General features: G+C 50.9%; 2 protein-coding genes across 53 annotated transcripts; one reads left to right on the top strand and one right to left on the bottom strand.

Moving 5' to 3' along the window:
• Nucleotides 1-496: 496 nt before the first annotated feature.
• APOM (apolipoprotein M) lies at nt 497-4,884 on the bottom strand. 4 transcript variants are annotated; one of them, XM_039883091.1, is made up of 6 exons: nt 4,753-4,884; nt 1,835-1,989; nt 1,478-1,551; nt 1,287-1,385; nt 1,005-1,106; nt 497-630 (listed from the first exon to the last, which is right to left on the bottom strand). In XM_039883091.1, exons 2-6 carry the CDS (start codon nt 1,885-1,887, stop codon nt 605-607), a joined length of 354 nt encoding a protein of 117 aa, XP_039739025.1. In that variant the 5' UTR covers nt 1,888-1,989; nt 4,753-4,884; the 3' UTR covers nt 497-604. The 4 variants fall into 4 exon arrangements, with proteins under 4 accessions (XP_039739025.1, XP_039739027.1, XP_039739026.1 ...); XM_039883093.1 differs by having other exon boundaries at nt 1,835-1,949; nt 4,753-4,876; XM_039883092.1 differs by lacking the exon at nt 4,753-4,884 and adding an exon at nt 2,355-4,524 and having other exon boundaries at nt 1,835-1,949.
• On the top strand, nt 4,646-15,536 carry BAG6 (BAG cochaperone 6). 49 transcript variants are annotated; one of them, XM_039883046.1, is made up of 26 exons: nt 4,646-4,893; nt 5,497-5,617; nt 6,736-6,853; nt 6,966-7,162; nt 7,401-7,454; nt 7,612-7,686; nt 8,286-8,524; nt 9,038-9,167; nt 9,643-9,840; nt 10,056-10,305; nt 10,641-10,718; nt 10,830-10,937; nt 11,060-11,172; nt 11,261-11,348; nt 11,554-11,837; nt 12,184-12,475; nt 12,652-12,821; nt 13,027-13,080; nt 13,211-13,313; nt 13,402-13,526; nt 13,690-13,836; nt 13,940-13,999; nt 14,110-14,253; nt 14,332-14,439; nt 14,902-15,048; nt 15,348-15,536. In XM_039883046.1, exons 2-26 carry the CDS (start codon nt 5,510-5,512, stop codon nt 15,441-15,443), a joined length of 3,486 nt encoding a protein of 1,161 aa, XP_039738980.1. In that variant the 5' UTR covers nt 4,646-4,893; nt 5,497-5,509; the 3' UTR covers nt 15,444-15,536. The 49 variants fall into 49 exon arrangements, with proteins under 49 accessions (XP_039738980.1, XP_039738984.1, XP_039738981.1 ...); XM_039883050.1 differs by having other exon boundaries at nt 11,264-11,348; XM_039883047.1 differs by having other exon boundaries at nt 4,646-4,873.
• Nucleotides 15,537-15,778: the final 242 nt, after the last annotated feature.

A 15,778-nucleotide genomic window follows, 5' to 3' on the forward strand; every position in this document is an offset into this window, starting at 1 on the left:
GAATAAAGACTAAAGGGTTTTCTTTACCTTTCAAGACTCCCCAGGGACAGACAGAACTCTGGCTGGGGTAAAAGCATGGTTGGGAAACTTAAGGGATCCCTTCGATCCTGGGACCTGAGCCATCTAGGGAAGAGAGGGGCTGCTAGGCAGGTGGATTTGGGGTCTGGTTGGGGTGCGCAAGTGACAGGGACCCTGCAGGGAAGATCTGGGTATTCCTGGGAGCCAGAGGGAGTGGGGATGATGCAGGCAGTTTGGCAGGAGGGCCAGCTCGGGCTGGCAGCCCACATAGGCAGTGTGGGAAGCACTGGAGCTTGTAGTCCCCACATAAGAGTTTGGGGTTGCTCACTCAGCAATAAATCACTGTCACACAAAATCCTAAATATACCACTACAAAGTGAGAGTTACTGCCACTCAGTGGTAGAAGGTTTGGGGGAGTTTTGAAATGGGGGGCGGGGGGGAATGGGACTGATGTCTGGAGACAAACCCCAACATGAAATGAAGATTGAAAAATCTTTATTACTCTTGAAAGGAAGATTCCAGCTTCTCTTCCACCACAATCTTAGCTCCTACCACATCCAGTTAGGGGTACAGATGAAGCCTCAGGTCAGTTACTGGACCACTTGCAGGCCTCTGGTGGGAGGAGAGAAGAGGATGGAAAGGAAGGAAATCCAGAGAGAGAAGCAAAGTTGCTGGTAATGGTTGGGGGAGAATGTATTTTCTCATTTCCATGTCAAAGCAGATGTCTCTGAGGCCTGTTTCTCTCCATGTCTGACCCTCTGCCCTCTTTAGCCACTGTATACTCAGAAACCTCTCTTTTGAGTGGCCCACATTCCATCCTGGCTCCCTCTGGGCCATCACAACCTGACACAAATGAAGGTGTCAATACAGCCACTCTGATGGGCCTCTGGCCTTGCCCTCTGGTGACACCACGAGTCCCTTTCATCTAGCATCCAAAGAAGACTTGGTGAGTCCTAGTCCTCTTTTGTGGGACTTTAACCCCTCACCTTGTTTCCTGGGAGTCAGTAAGAAGGCCTTGGAGTCCAGGCAGGAGGAGGTCAGGGACTGGAATGCCTCTACACACTTCTCAGGAGGGTGTGGCAAGCGATCTGGAAGGGCAGAGCAGGATCAGGCCCATCAAAGCCTCTGCTTCTCAGCACAGCCCCTGGTGAGGACCTTCTAGAAGCACCCAGCCCTTCCTGGGGTGGTGGCACAGGGCTCAGAGTGAGGGGCTCTCCTGCCCCTCCCATGTTTCCTTCCAACCCATCTTGCCCGGCCTCCCCACTCACTGTACAGGAGGAATCGCTGGTAACCCTGGCCTGTCTCTTTCAGCATGATTCCACCTGGGCATGAACTGGAGAAGAGCTTGGTCTTCATGTCCGGGCGTCCTGTCAGGGTTGGTTGGGGGAAGTGTGAGGACAGAGGCAAAACCAAGCAGGCCCAGGGAACTTGGGGAGAGTGAGGGCCGGAGAGAACCAACCTTCAGTTCTGAGATCTGTGCTCCCCTCAGTTAGGTGGTAGATCCATTCCCGGGGCACACAGGACCCATTTTTCCTACAGAGGTGGTGGTGGCAGGTAGGAAAGACCGAGTGATACTCCAACCACACAGTACCAACCTTTATTCCCTCTAATTCCTTCTTGAAGCCCATGTCCCGCTGGGTTTCAAGCTACCAAGGGAATGGTTAGGCCAGTCTTTCCAGAGGGAAACTCACAGAGCTGTTGAACTCAGTAGGCTGAGAATAGTGGATATGCCAAAAAGTCCAGCTCTTTGTATGTGGGTGCTCACACTCTGGGCAGAGACTCTACCTACTGGTGCCACTGTCTTCTCACCACTCACGTGCGGATAGTAGCGTGAAGCTGGAGCTGCATGGGGGCAGAGCCTGCAGCCATGTTGAAGACAATGTTGTCCACAAGGTCAAAAGTCGCCAACTCCTCCTTGGTGGGAGCTGCCCCTGCGATAAAGTACCACCAACCCAGGTGGGGCTCTGGGAACTAGAGAGACAACAGTGGGAGCAGAAGAGGGTGGGTCCCACTACAGTTTCCATCCACTCTCTTCAGAATGGCAAGATTTAGGGGTGGAGGTGTTGGCTGCCCTTTTTCAACTGGGGAGTCATTAAATGATTTTGCCTCTTTGCTTGCCCTCAATCAACCTGAGTAACCAACCCCTGTCCCCACAAATTCTACCATGTCTCCACACTGATGGCCATGGTACTAATATTTCTTTACTTGTCCTTGCTTCCATTATCATAACACACACCCTCTTCTTCCCTTTCCCAATGTGGCTTCCAGTTATCCTAGGCCACCACTTAGGTCCCTCATAGCCCCTACTATAAGCTTACCCCATTCTCAGTCCATACCTCTTTCCCGTCCACTCCCTGAGTTGTCAGTTGACTATACTCAGGGCACTGGTAGATGGAGTTAAGAAGAATGCTGTAGAGGTAAAGTAGAGTTGCCCAAATTTGGTCGAACATCTTCAGGCAAGAGGGAGCTGGTGCTCTGTGTGGAGCGGTTGGTACCTTAGCTGTTCTCTCCTCTGCTGGCTGCTCAGTCCACTCTGCTTCCAGCCCCCTTGCCTCGACCCTTGACCCTTTTACCTGGTAATGAGTAACTTCGACCTTGTTTTCCAAGCACGGATTACTTGCAATGTTTGGCCTTTCCTCCCGCTCTTCTAGATGCAACCACTCCACAATACACCCTGGCATGTCCAGGGTCTCTTGGGAATTATGAGAGCTGAGCCCTCCAGGTAGAAGCCTGTGGTCTTTCAACCCATATCTGGGCTGGATATCTGCTCTGTTGTGCAGCACTGAAGAGAGGTTGCTTGATTCATTCATTCACTTAGCAAACTTCTGAGTCCCAACTGTTTGCCAGGAACTGCCTTAGCCCTGGGAGCATAAAAATGAGTAAGACAGTCCCTGGCCTTGAAGAAGTCAGTCTAAGGAAAATTAGCTGTGTAAACAAATCATTGCAATACAACTTGGTAAGTGATTTAGAACAGATATGAATCAGGTGCTGGGGCATGGTTGATGGAAGGCTTTCTTTCCGAAGTTTATAATTGGGGAAACAATATGTACACCATCCAGAAAAGTTCACTGACAGATGAGTTCACTCAAAGTTTATTACTACAAATAAGAGGCTACATAATCCACTGGTTACAGAGGATAGACTTTCATGTCAGGCAGAGTGGGTTCAAACTCTACCTCTACTACTCATTAGACCTTGGACAATTTTATTAATCTCTATGACTTTTTTTCATCTGTAAAATGAGCAAATCATCAATCCCATGGGATTAAGAGACAATGAATATAAAGCCCTTAGTAAAGGCATGGACATGGAAAGTCCAAAGTAAACAGTCACTAAAATTAATAGTAATGTTTGTAAAGCATATATTAGTTTACGGTGGGTACTAAGTTCTCAAATAATAGGAGTTAAGGAAAGAATTGTCAAGAGTCAGTCATTGGATAATGCTAAGTGGGTTGAGCAGTTAATGCAATGAAAGTGGGGCTTCCTTACTAGATTTGTAACTTAGACTGCTCAAAAAATAATTGTCCTGATTGGCGAGAGTTATGATTTAGGATATATGAGTGTTCATTATATTATATTTTGGGGTAGTTTGACATTTTTTTATAATAAAAAAACAATTTATTGGGACAGTTAAGTAGAAGTGCTTGACCCAAAGGAATTTGGTAGGTCTGGATTTGTCAGTTCTGCCATATATGTTCGCTAGGTGTACTCGCTATATAAAATGTAGTAACTACCTCAGATGTCGAAAAGCTTTTAAATGTGACAGTACATAAAACCCTTAGAAAATTGGCTGGCACAAACCAAGTGCTCACTAAACAGAGGTCTATTAGAATTCTTAACTAAAACAGTACGAATCCCAGAAAGGCTGGGCACGAGGCAGCCACCCCAGCAGCGATGGGTCTGGCTGGAAGAGTGACTGCACTACAGGTGCCGAGGCCTATGCTCGCGGGCGGAGGTGGGAGAAGAGGGCAGAGAGGCAGTAACCCCCTGAATCCTGGCCTGCAGAAGCATTTCGGCGGTTCCTTCAATTCCCCAGGGTCAAGGTCTTATGTTTCCCTCTAGTCTGACTTCATTTGCTTCCAATTTCTAAACTTGGGGGGGTCCTTTTTTCTTTTTTTTGATAATAGTCCTGAAAGATAGTAAATCCTTAGCTTCTCCAGAATATGGCGTGTTCCACTGGCGAGGAACATGGCGCTCAGACTCTGCAAAATGCCCACCGGGCAGAACTAAGGTCAGGCCTAACAACGCGACCGACCACACGCAAGACAGCTCGCGAACCACCCCCAACCGCCTAAGACAAGAGTGACTTCAGGAGGAGCCAGAGGAGTGACGCTGCGTGAGAGGAAGACGGGATTTTAGGTGGCTAAGACAGTGCCGTCTCAAAGTCTCTACCAGCGAAGACTAACATAGATTAACAAGGCACAACCTCCAATCCCCAAACGCCAAGATCCATACGACCGTCCAAAACCTCTTGAGGCAGTCGTAGTCTCGTTTGGTAATTTTTTTTCAGGCATTTATAGTGGCCACCTCAATCTCCCATTACTCAAGCGCGCGCACAGGAGGTATTAACAGCACCAGGGAGGTGGGGCGGTGCTTAAGTGTGTACGCATGCGTAGTACGACGCACGCAAGCGCAGCACAGTCCCCCGGGCGACGGCGGCGGCGGTGGCTCCCCGGGTGCTCGGCTCTCTCCCACCTAGGCCGGCCCCGGCCCCTCTCGCCCCTAGGAATTCACTGCTTGGGGCCGCAGACTTTCTAGTGCCCCACGAAAGTAAAGCTTGGAACCTGGAGGGAGCCGGAAGTTCCTCGTGATCTCCACATACTGTCGAGGAAACGGAAGTGGTCGTCGGTGGCAGGTTGGAGACCGGAAGTGACGGTACCGTGGGGAAGTCGGGGGCGGAGCCGCGGTGTGGTGGTGTATTAGGTGTGTTTGGTTGCGACGCTTTGCTGGAGCACCGAAGAAGGCAGAAGAGGGGGGTAGTCAGCTAGCCAGTCTGGCCCCCCGTGAGTGTCCGTCATCTCGGGTCTGTCGTGACTTGGGCACAGTGGGCGTGGCGCGCGTGCGCGAAACCACTTTGTCCACAGAGTCTAGCGCGACCCTCCCCACCCTGCTCTCGCGTTGTTCCAGGGTGTACCGACCTCTGGAGCCCTTCTGTCGCGACCGGTGATGACACTGGCCTCGTGCTTTCTTCCTTCCCTGCTTCCTAGTCAGACTGGCTCTCCCTTATTGTGATTGGCATCGTGGAGCCCCTCCCACCTCCCGTCTCCCAGCTCACTGTGCCGTTCGTCTTCTACCCTTTGTGTTTCTTTTTTCTGTGGCCCGGAATCAGAAGGGGGATGGGGGCGGGTGTGTGTGTATGTGCTTGTGTAGGAGAAACTCTTTAGGTATGGGGGCGGAGACTCAGGCCGGGGAGGTTCCTGGGTATGTAAAATCAGCTCTGGGCTACAGCGGGCCCTCTCTCCCTCCATTCTTCTTCAGAGAGTTGTAGGCCATGGAGCCCAATAATAGTGCCAGTAGCACTATGGAGAAGCCTGACAGCCTGGAGGTGCTGGTGAAGACCCTGGACTCTCAGACTCGGACCTTTATTGTGGGGGCCCAGGTGAGACCCCAGTGCTTCTGGAAGACATCCATTAATTCTTTTCTTCCTTTTTTTTTTCTTTTGTAGGCCCCTTAGCCTTAGAGAACAACCTGGTTCTCAACTTTTCTTTCATTGATTTCTTTGTTCATATTCTAGACAGAACGTTTTTTGATATTTTTTGTTGACTTGAGTAGGTATGATTTCTTTTGAATGAGGTAGATTTTGTTCTGCCTTCCTCCACCTCTATAGAACTCAATGCAGAGGGAAATACGAAGGAAGGAGGAATCTCTATGCTGTTATCATGAGTGAACCGCAGCCCAAAGGGACAGACATGGCTTCTGCTTTGGGGAAGAGAAATAGAACACACAGACCCCAAACACCAATGTGACTTAAAAACAAAAATTGATCATGTCTGTATTGTGTGTTTAAGCATGAGAAATCAGCCAGTAATGGAGGTGGAGCACTAATGTACTGTTGAGTGGAGTTATTAACATTTGTGGTATAATTTGAATCTTTTTAGCTTAATGTGGACTCAGCTATCGATATTATTATTCATGTAACATTTGGAGACAAAATCATGAGGGGTTCATGGTTTTTAAAACATAGTATTATGTGGATTTCAGAAACACGTAGGTTTTTGTGATTAGATGTATGTAAAAAAACCTAATATCCAAGAGCCAATCATCTAGATAAGAAAAATGTTTTTCTTTTTTGCTCCCTTCTCTCATCTTCTTTGAGTCTTCCTTAACCTGATTGTCCACCCCATCTTCCTTGTCCTTGCTGTTATCTTTGAGATTAGAATTGTTTCATTTTGTGTTTGGGGCGGGGTCACTGGTATCTTTAGAAAAACATTCCCTTGGGAGCCAGGCAGAGGAGTGAAGAAAATGTTAGTTGACTTTTGTGTTTCTCAGCCATAGATCTTTGTCCTAGGCTTAGAAACTGAACTTCATTATGTTTATCATCTATATTTTGACTGGATTTGCTTTCGTTTGGGGCTTTGCACAATAATTATCTCACAATCAAGGCAGTAATTTTATGATGAGATGGTTTTTACACTTCAGCTACACAAGTCACTTGTCCCTTTTCTATTCTCTTTTCTCTATTCCTTGTTATCTGTTTGTGTTTCTTCTTCTTTGTAGATGAATGTTAAGGAGTTTAAGGAGCACATTGCTGCCTCTGTCAGCATCCCTTCTGAGAAACAGCGGCTCATCTACCAGGGACGAGTTCTGCAGGATGATAAGAAGCTCCAGGAATACAGTAAGGGAGTGGAAGAGGCAGTTCGGAGGTTGAGGTAGCTGTCCAGAGGGATGAGCTGAGACTGGGTTTACCTGATCATATAATGTTTTGGTGTATTTTTTTGTTGTTGCAGATGTTGGGGGAAAGGTTATCCACCTGGTGGAACGTGCTCCTCCTCATACTCAGCTTCCTTCTGGGGCATCTTCTGGGACAGGGTCTGCCTCAGCCACCCATGGTGGGGGACCCCCACCTGGTACTCGGGGGCCTGGGGCATCTGTTCATGACCGGAATGCCAACAGCTATGTCATGGTTGGAACCTTCAATCTTCCTGTAAGCTTGTGTTCCACATGGGATGGTTTTTGTGGGGAAGGGCAGTTTGGTTGTGGTAGCAGCAGAAACCTTGTAAGACAGGTGGCTCAGTCTTTAGATTGGGGTCGGAAGGCCCTGTGATCTGCTAGTAGCCTCAGTCTTGAGGAGAAAAGGGGTGGAGCTCTAGAAGATGAGTTGGAAGTGTGGGGGCCTTAGTATCTGGCTTCTCCCAGAGCAACTTCCCTTACCCTTTCCCCAGAGTGACGGCTCTGCTGTGGATGTTCACATCAACATGGAACAGGCCCCGATTCAGGTATCACGGGGCCTGGGAGGGTCAGGGAAGGGGATCTGGGAGAAGGAGGCCATGAGGTGGGGTTGGACCTGACTGAGGAGATGGGGTCTGGTTCAGTAGGTTGTGGAGCTCATGGCTTCATCTCAAACTTGCCTTCATATTTCTTCTGTTATTGTAGAGTGAGCCCCGAGTACGACTGGTGATGGCTCAGCACATGATTAGGGATATTCAGACCTTATTATCCCGGATGGAGGTAAGTGGTCAAGACTGGCTAGGGTCTGTTTGTCTCTCTGTCTCCCCATCCTCCCTGCTCCTCAGCTTGAGGTGAAGGCCTGACTGGCCACATCCACTGGGATGCTTCCTTCCTAATCTGATCTCTGCAGTTTTCGTTCTTTGGGCAGAAAAAGTATCTATGTGAGACTGTCTTGTCCCTGCCAATCCTCTTGGTGCTTGATATCTGGGAAGTTTGTTTCAGACTTGTCAGATAATCCTTATGGCATTGTTTTTCGATTAAAGGAGGATTTTGTTTTTTTTAATTTCCTAATTATATTTGATATTGAGATGTCCTGATTTCATTAATTTGTGCTGTGGTTGCAATCTGTGGCTTTTCTTTCTTTCTTTATAGAGGTTAGGAAACCATAGTTTCTATTTCTTGTTAGTAACTAGTTTGTACGTATCACAGATATTTATTATGCATGTATTTATGGAAGTCTCAAACTGGTTGCTAGAGTCAGATTTAGCTACAAAGCCATGCCTTCACAGAAGGTGCTTAAAAGCACCTTGTCCACTCAGTCTCCTTTGACCTGAGCAATCTTGTTCTACTTTTGGTATGTCGACTCTCCCCACCTTCAGTGTCGAGGGGGGCCCCAGGCACAGCACAGTCAGCCACCCACACAGACACCAACTGCGGCCCCGGAGCCAGTAGCCTTGAGCTCTCAGACATCAGAAGCAGTGGAAAGTGAAGCACCTCCTCGGGAGCCCATGGAGGCAGAAGAAGTAGAGGAGCGTGCCCCAGCCCAGAGTCCGGAGCTCACCCCTTCTGGCCCAGCTGCAGCAGGCCCATCACCTGCCCCAGAGACAAATGCACCCAAGTGAGAGAAGGAGGGCACCTTTGGGAGGGGGATTGGGATCCTGAGTGAAGAATGAGGACCAGGAGAGGTGTGATGGGAGAGGAAGGATTCCCTTGAGGTCTTACATGGAAGGTTAGTGTTAGGGGGCAAAGAGGGGTTCTGGAGTTAGTAAATAAGGTTAGGACTGGCAGCTCAGCTGCACTGCTCTCCTTGGGGCAAGGAAATCCGAATGGTGCTTCCTGCGCCTGATGATTCTCTCCTGAATTAGCAAAGGCCTCATCTTTTTCGTTAGAGTCAGTGGCTTACCATTGTAGATGCAGGATTGTGCTGTGAGGAGGATGGAAGTAGTTTATCTTCCTCTTCTTGTCTTCCTGTGGGTGGGGGTAAAGAACAAGTTCTGCTCGTCCGGGAAAGGCTTGGGCCCAGGGGTCTGGGAGGCCAGGGAGAGAGAGAGGGCAGTCGTGATGTTTGTCACCTTTGAGATTGGTAATCTGAGGAAAGCCTTAGCTCACTGCTTCTTGGGGTTGCCCACAGCCATCCTTCTCCTGCGGAATACGTTGAGGTGCTCCAGGAGCTCCAGCGGCTTGAGAGCCGCCTCCAGCCCTTCCTGCAGCGCTACTATGAGGTTTTGGGTGCCGCCGCCAGCACGGACTACAACAACAATGTGAGCCCGCTCACCCCCTTACCATCGTCCTCCCCAAATGGAACAAGCTGACATACACATCATGCACTCCCCCATAAGAGACATTTTCTACAAGAAAATGATTTTTCCTTAGACTTAAGTAATCTTTTTCTCCCTTTCAGGAAAGGTGGTAATGTTTGCAGTGTCCGTTCTTTTTGCACCTCTCAGTTCCCTGAGTTATTTAGGAAGATTATAAAGTAAGGGAGGTTAGTAGATGATGACCTAATTGTTTCACTGTAGGGCCTGTTTTAATAGGAAGCTCTTTAGGTACATTCAGCAGAATTGGTTTGGAGGAAAGATTTGGTCTATGCAGAAGCTTCCAAGGATACAGCTAAAGGTTTAGAGGAGGTGATAGTCTCAGAAGGTATTATGGCTTTGATTAGTGAGGTGGATTCCAGTCTGATATTTTTTGCCTTTATTTTTTCCTCGCGTTTCTATGTTTGACCTGGGGGTACAGCAAGAGGGCCGCGAAGAGGACCAGCGCTTGATCAACCTGGTTGGGGAGAGCCTGCGGCTGCTGGGCAACACCTTTGTGGCGCTCTCGGACCTGCGCTGCAATCTGGCCTGTGCACCCCCACGACATCTGCATGTTGTCCGGCCTATGTCTCACTACACCACTCCCATGGTGCTTCAGCAGGCAGCCATCCCCATTCAGGTGGGTCGGGAGCAGGGTAGGCAACTGGCCTGAGGGAGAATGGTGGGCTGTTGGTGTAATGACCTGGGGTGGCTATTGGCTTGAAAGTTAGAAGGGGTGGAGGCTTTGGAAACAGTGGCATAAGGTGGAGGAGACTTCAGAGGTATATCATGGGATGCTCTGGGTTAGTCTGTTCTGTTTTTCTCACTTCTGTTCCATCCGTCTGTCTCTTCCAGATCAATGTGGGGACCACTGTGACCATGACAGGGAATGGAACTCGGCCTCCACCGACTCCTAATGCGGAGGCAGCTCCCCCTGGTCCTGGGCAGGCCTCATCCTTAGCTCCCACTTCTGCCACTGTCGAGTCAACCGAGGCAGCACCCCACCCTGGGCCGGCTCCGCCCCCAACCACCAGCCACCCAAGGGTCATCCGGATTTCACACCAGAGCGTGGAACCCGTGGTCATGATGCACATGAACATTCAAGGTGAGTTAGGGTAGGTGCTGGTAGAGAAGAGCAGCACGGCGAGGGAGGGGGGTTGGTGCTGAGGTGTGAGGGTAGGGAAGGGAGAGGCCAGGGCTGCTGCTAGTAGCAGAGGAATCAGAGCAGAAGCTTTAGTCGGCCTGTGTGGGGAGGGTCAGCAGGGACTGTTTGTCCTTGGATTTTTGTTTTCGTGAAGGGAGCACCTCCTCCCTAAGTGGAGGGAAAAGCAGGCATTCTGGTCGGGGGAGTGGAGGCCTGAAGGACGCCGATCTCAGGAGGATACTGTCAGGCCTTGGCCCTGCCTGTCTCAGGGCCACTCTCTTTGTCTCCCTACCCAGATTCTGGCACACAGCCTGGTGGAGTTCCGAGTGCTCCCACTGGCCCCCTAGGACCCCCTGGTCATGGCCAGACCCTGGGTAAGAGTGAGGGTATCAGAGCAGGCTGAACTCTGGGTAGAGAAGGGGTAGGGCCTAATGGGTGGGTTGAAGGGAGTCCAGGTTCAAGGTTACATCAGACCCGCCCCCCAGGCTCCACCCTCATCCAGCTGCCCTCCCTGCCCCCTGAGTTCATGCACGCCGTCGCCCACCAGATCACTCACCAGGCCATGGTGGCAGCCGTTGCCTCCGCGGCCGCAGGTAATAACCTGGAAGGGGAGGCCTGGGAGGGAGGCCATGGTTCATGGTGGTGGGTGCTGTTGGCTGGTGGGCATGGGCCTGGCCCTCAGCCCTCTTTGGTCTCTCTCCTCTGCCACACACAGGACAGCAGGTACCAGGCTTCCCGACAGCTCCAACCCGGGTGGTGATTGCCCGGCCCACCCCTCCACAGGCTCGGCCTTCCCATCCTGGGGGGCCCCCAGTCTCAGGGGCTCTGGTGAGTAAGAGTGGGAGAGTTTTGGTGGGGAGGGAATCCTGTGGTGGGGCATGGAAGGGGCAGGACTAAAAGCCTCCCCTTCTCTCAGCAGGGTGCTGGTCTGGGTACCAATGCCTCTTTGGCCCAGATGGTGAGCGGTCTTGTGGGGCAGCTTCTTATGCAGCCGGTCCTTGTGGGTGAGTCCTCGTTCTTTCCACCTCTAATTTAAGAGATTTCTGTGGTTCTGAAAGTCGATGCTCTCTTCCTAATCTCCTCATTGGTGCTTTCCAGTTCTTGGCCGTAGTTCCTTTGTTCTTGCTTTTCTGCTGGAAAGTTGGAATGGAGAAGCAGTAGTGTCTTGTTTCTTTTCAGATTTCAAGTTTGTTCTTTTGGTCTCTATAGCTCAGGGGACCCCAGGAATGGCTCCACCTCCAGCCCCTGCTACTGCTTCAGCCAGTGCTGGCACCACCAACACAGCTACCACAGCTGGCCTTGCCCCCGGAGGGCCTACCCAGCCTCCACCCCCTCAGCCCTCCACCACCGATCTTCAGTTCTCTCAGCTCCTAGGGAACCTGCTGGGGCCTGCAGGGCCAGGGGCTGGAGGGCCTGGCATGGCTTCTCCCACCATCACTGTGGCGATGCCTGGTGTTCCTGCTTTTCTCCAGGGCATGACTGATTTCTTGCAGGTTAGTGATTGGCTTGCTCTTCACCTCACCTTTTCTTTCTTCAGCCCAGCCAGGCACTGGTGCCTTGTTGGCGGCATTCTATCCACTGGACTACAGACCCTGGTGGCATGTCAGTGGGAGGGAACCTTGGGGGGATCCACTGACTCTGAACCTGCCGTTTTGGAGATGAGGAAAATCTAAGTCTGCTGTTGAGTGACTACCTATGCATATTCTATTGTAAGGACTTACGATCAGAACATAGCTCCCCGTTTTCTAAACTCCTGCTTGTTTGTGCCCTCCTGATGCCATTTTTTGTCTTTGTCCCCATTTTCACCTTATTTTCTGTTTTTTCTTCTCTGTTTGCCAGGCGACTCAGACGGCCCCTCCGCCCCCTCCACCACCCCCACCCCCACCTCTGGTCCCAGAGCAGCAGACCACACCCCCACCAGGATCCCCTTCTGGTGGCACAGGGAGTCCTGGAGGCCTGGGTCCTGAGAGCCTATCACCAGAATTTTTTACTTCAGTGGTGCAGGGTGTGCTGAGCTCCCTCCTGGGCTCTCTGGGGGCTCGGGCAGGCAGTAGCGAAAGTATTGCTGCTTTCATACAGCGTCTCAGTGGATCTAGCAACATCTTTGAGCCTGGGGCTGATGGGGCTCTTGGTGAGCAAACAGGTGGTGCTTTGGCCTTCTCTAGGAGGGGCAGGGAGGGGCACCCTGGGGAGTAGAGATGGCCTGTGTTTAAGGGTGTTGCCAAGGTGGGATGAGGTTGATGGGCTGTGGGTAGGTGGGCAGGTCAGGTTGTAAAGGCCACTGCTAACTTTTGTCCCTGTCCCCAGGATTCTTCGGGGCCCTGCTCTCTCTTCTGTGCCAGAACTTTTCCATGGTGGATGTGGTAATGCTCCTCCACGGACATTTCCAGCCACTGCAGCGACTCCAGCCCCAGTTGCGATCCTTCTTTCACCAGCACTACCTGGGTGGCCAGGAGCCCACACCTGGTAACATCCGGGTAAATGAAGACCTGGGTCCCAGAGCTCTCTTTCTTCTCATCTTCAATTCCTTATTCCTGACTTGTCATCTGTCACTTAAAGCTACAACTGTCCCAGTCCAAGCCTTGGAATTTGTTGGGGGTGGAATGGGAAGTGTCTTGAGGGCTGGGGCTTGAATCTAAACCTGTGCTGTGTCCCCCCCTTCCCCCCCTCCCCATCTGGTAGATGGCAACCCACACGTTGATCATGGGGCTAGAAGAGTATGTTCGAGAGAGTTTTGTGAGTAACCCTTCACCATCTTATTCTCTCTTGGGTCTGGTAGGGTAGCTGCTGTTCTTGCTGCCCTGTCCTTGACAACTAGTCCCTTGGAGTTCCTGATTTTGGGGTGTTGGTGTGTCTTGTTTCTCAGTCTTCGGTGCAGGTCCAGCCAGGTGTGGACATCATTCGGACAAACCTGGAATTTCTCCAAGAGCAGTTTAATAGTATTGCTGCTCATGTGCTGCATTGCACAGGTCAGGGGCTGGCTGGGCCAGGGTGAGTAGGGCATGTTGGGTGTGCAGGGCTGCGGGGTGCCAGCATTCTCTCTTGTCTTGCCCACAGACAGTGGATTTGGGGCCCGTTTGTTGGAGTTGTGTAACCAGGGCCTGTTTGAATGCCTGGCTCTGAACCTGCACTGCTTGGGGGGACAGCAGATGGAGCTTGCTGCTGTCATCAATGGCCGAATTGTAAGCACCACCCAGCCCCAGAGCCTTTTGTTTCCTTGGGTTTCTATTCTCTTTGGTATCCTGTGGTTTCATTTTCTTCTCCACACTGCCATCCTTTATTCTTTGATATCTTTCAAAAGCTGGTTGAGGGTTTCATGTTCCATGTCTGCTTTCTGCCCCTCAGCGTCGCATGTCTCGCGGGGTGAATCCATCCTTGGTGAGCTGGTTGACCACAATGATGGGACTGAGGCTTCAGGTGGTTCTGGAGCACATGCCTGTAGGCCCAGATGCCATCCTCAGATATGTTCGCAGGGTTGGTGATCCACCACAGGTAAAGGACCTGATAATGGGGTATGAGGTCAGGGGATTTGAGGGAACTGGAGAGATTTGAGAGGGCTTTTTGTGGTGGTGGTCTTCTCTGTCCAATTTCACAGCCACTTTTTGAGGAGCCAATGGAAGTTCAGGGATCAGAGAGAACTTCCCCTGAGCCTCAGGTACCAGGGAGAGGTTGAGGGGCCGGATAATGCGGAGTGGAAGGCTGAGGGTAGAGGGGCTGGAGGCTGAGAATTCTGAAACTTGGATCTTCCTGCTGTCTGACTCCCAGCGGGAGAATGCTTCCCCAGCCCCTGGCACAACAGCAGAAGAGGCTATGTCCCGAGGTCCACCTCCTGCTCCTGAGGGGGTCTCCCAAGAGGAACAGGATGGAGCTTCAGTTGAGACAGAGCCTTGGGCAGCAGCAGTACCCCCAGTAAGTGTTGAGGTGATCGGTGGGCCAAGGCAGCTGAAAGTTGTAGGGATTACTTTCTCATTTTTTAATCCTTCCCAGGAATGGGTTCCTATCATCCAACAGGACATTCAGAGCCAGCGGAAGGTGAAACCGCAGCCTCCCCTGAGTGATGCCTACCTCAGTGGTATGCCTGCCAAGAGACGCAAGGTTGGTTTGCCTCTTCCCTGAGGATCCCTGTATATTCAGATTCCCTTGCTGTGCTTAGATTCAAATTGAGCTACAGGTTTTTCATTTAATCAATGAGGAAACCTTTCTGGGTCTCAGACTTGCTCATGGTTGTCGCAGTAGTCCTGTTATCCTTCGGCTCCCTAATCCCCATGTGATTAGGGCCCATTTTCTTTCCTATGGGCTTCCTCTCGTGGACTAGCTAGCTTTGAATGCTGGATGGCTTGACCTATCCTGTCCTCTCTTATTTTGGAGAGTAAGTTCGGTACATTCAAATGCTGTTTTTGGCCAGAGCCAAGTAAAATTAGTAAGGCACTTCTGTTAAAACCACACGACTATTTCCTTTCTCTCTGCTAGCATGGAGACTAGTTAACTCATGGAAAGGGTGAGCTGGGTGGTGGTACTGGATCTCACTTTGATCCTCTTTTCCCTCCCAACTCCCAGACAATGCAGAGTGAGGGCCCCCAGCTGCTCCTCTCAGAGGCCGTGAGCCGGGCAGCTAAGGCAGCCGGAGCTCGGCCCCTGACAAGCCCCGAGAGCCTGAGCCGGGACCTGGAGGCACCAGAGGTTCAGGAGAGCTACAGGCAGCAGGTGCCCCCATCTTGAAGCAGAATAGGGATGGTCTAGTGGGAGGGGTTGGGCTAGGGCCCTTCTTCCCTGGATTCCTTCAGAGAAGAACTGTTAGCCTGGGACTACAACTTGGTAATTTTTAAAGTGTTTTAAAAGTGGCATCTGGGAAGGCTCAGATACCATGTTGGGCTGACAGTGCGTGGCTGGTGGGGAAGTGTTAGCTCCTGAGGGATGGCCTCCTGAGGGATGGCCTTGTGTGCTTGCTGGGATCCTAGGGGCTTGGCCAGTGCCTCTTCAACCTGCTTGCTCCCTCTCTCTAGCTCCGGGCTGATATACAGAAGCGACTGCAGGAAGATCCCAACTACAACCCCCAGCGCTTCCCTAATGCCCACCGGGCCTTTGCTGAGGATCCTTAGCTCTTTGCTCTATGTCCCTCCCACATCAGGGGACCATTCCCTCACTCCTTTCCTTCACACTATTTAAGAAATAAAAGTCAGATTTTCCTGGCCCTTTCGTCTCTAAATTGTCTTCATTAAGGAGTTTAAGCCCCTTAATCTGTGAATCTGATTTTTAATAGCAGCTCATTCCTGTGAGCAGATGTGCATTATCATGTTTTACTGTTCGTGTAGCACAACACTAAAATGTAGAAACCTGTTTTGGAGAATTGCCCATTTTCAAGGAACACTTTCTGTGCAAAAAAAAAAAAAAATTTGCAGGTGATAAAAGACCTGAGTACTGAGATGGAAGAAAC

The sequence above is a fragment of the Pteropus medius genome, unplaced genomic scaffold (genome assembly GCF_902729225.1).
Source record: "Pteropus medius unplaced genomic scaffold, Ma_sr-lr_union100, whole genome shotgun sequence".
Lineage (NCBI taxonomy): Eukaryota > Metazoa > Chordata > Mammalia > Chiroptera > Pteropodidae > Pteropus > Pteropus medius.

Coding starts and splice junctions, on each gene's coding strand:
- APOM (XM_039883090.1), bottom strand. CDS start 2,828: ATGAATGAATCAAGCAACCTCTCTTCAGTGCTGCACAACAGAGCAGAT. Junction 1,552..1,834: donor CTTCACGCTACTATCCGCAC/GTGAGTGGTGAG, acceptor CCACCTCTGTAG/GAAAAATGGGTCCTGTGTGC. Junction 631..1,004: donor ACTGACTCCCAGGAAACAAG/GTGAGGGGTTAA, acceptor TCCTCCCACCAG/AGGCCTGCAAGTGGTCCAGT.
- BAG6 (XM_039883038.1), top strand. CDS start 5,510: ATGGAGCCCAATAATAGTGCCAGTAGCACTATGGAGAAGCCTGACAGC. Junction 10,306..10,613: donor GATGCACATGAACATTCAAG/GTGAGTTAGGGT, acceptor TGCCTGTCTCAG/GGCCACTCTCTTTGTCTCCC. Junction 15,049..15,347: donor AGGAGAGCTACAGGCAGCAG/GTGCCCCCATCT, acceptor CCCTCTCTCTAG/CTCCGGGCTGATATACAGAA.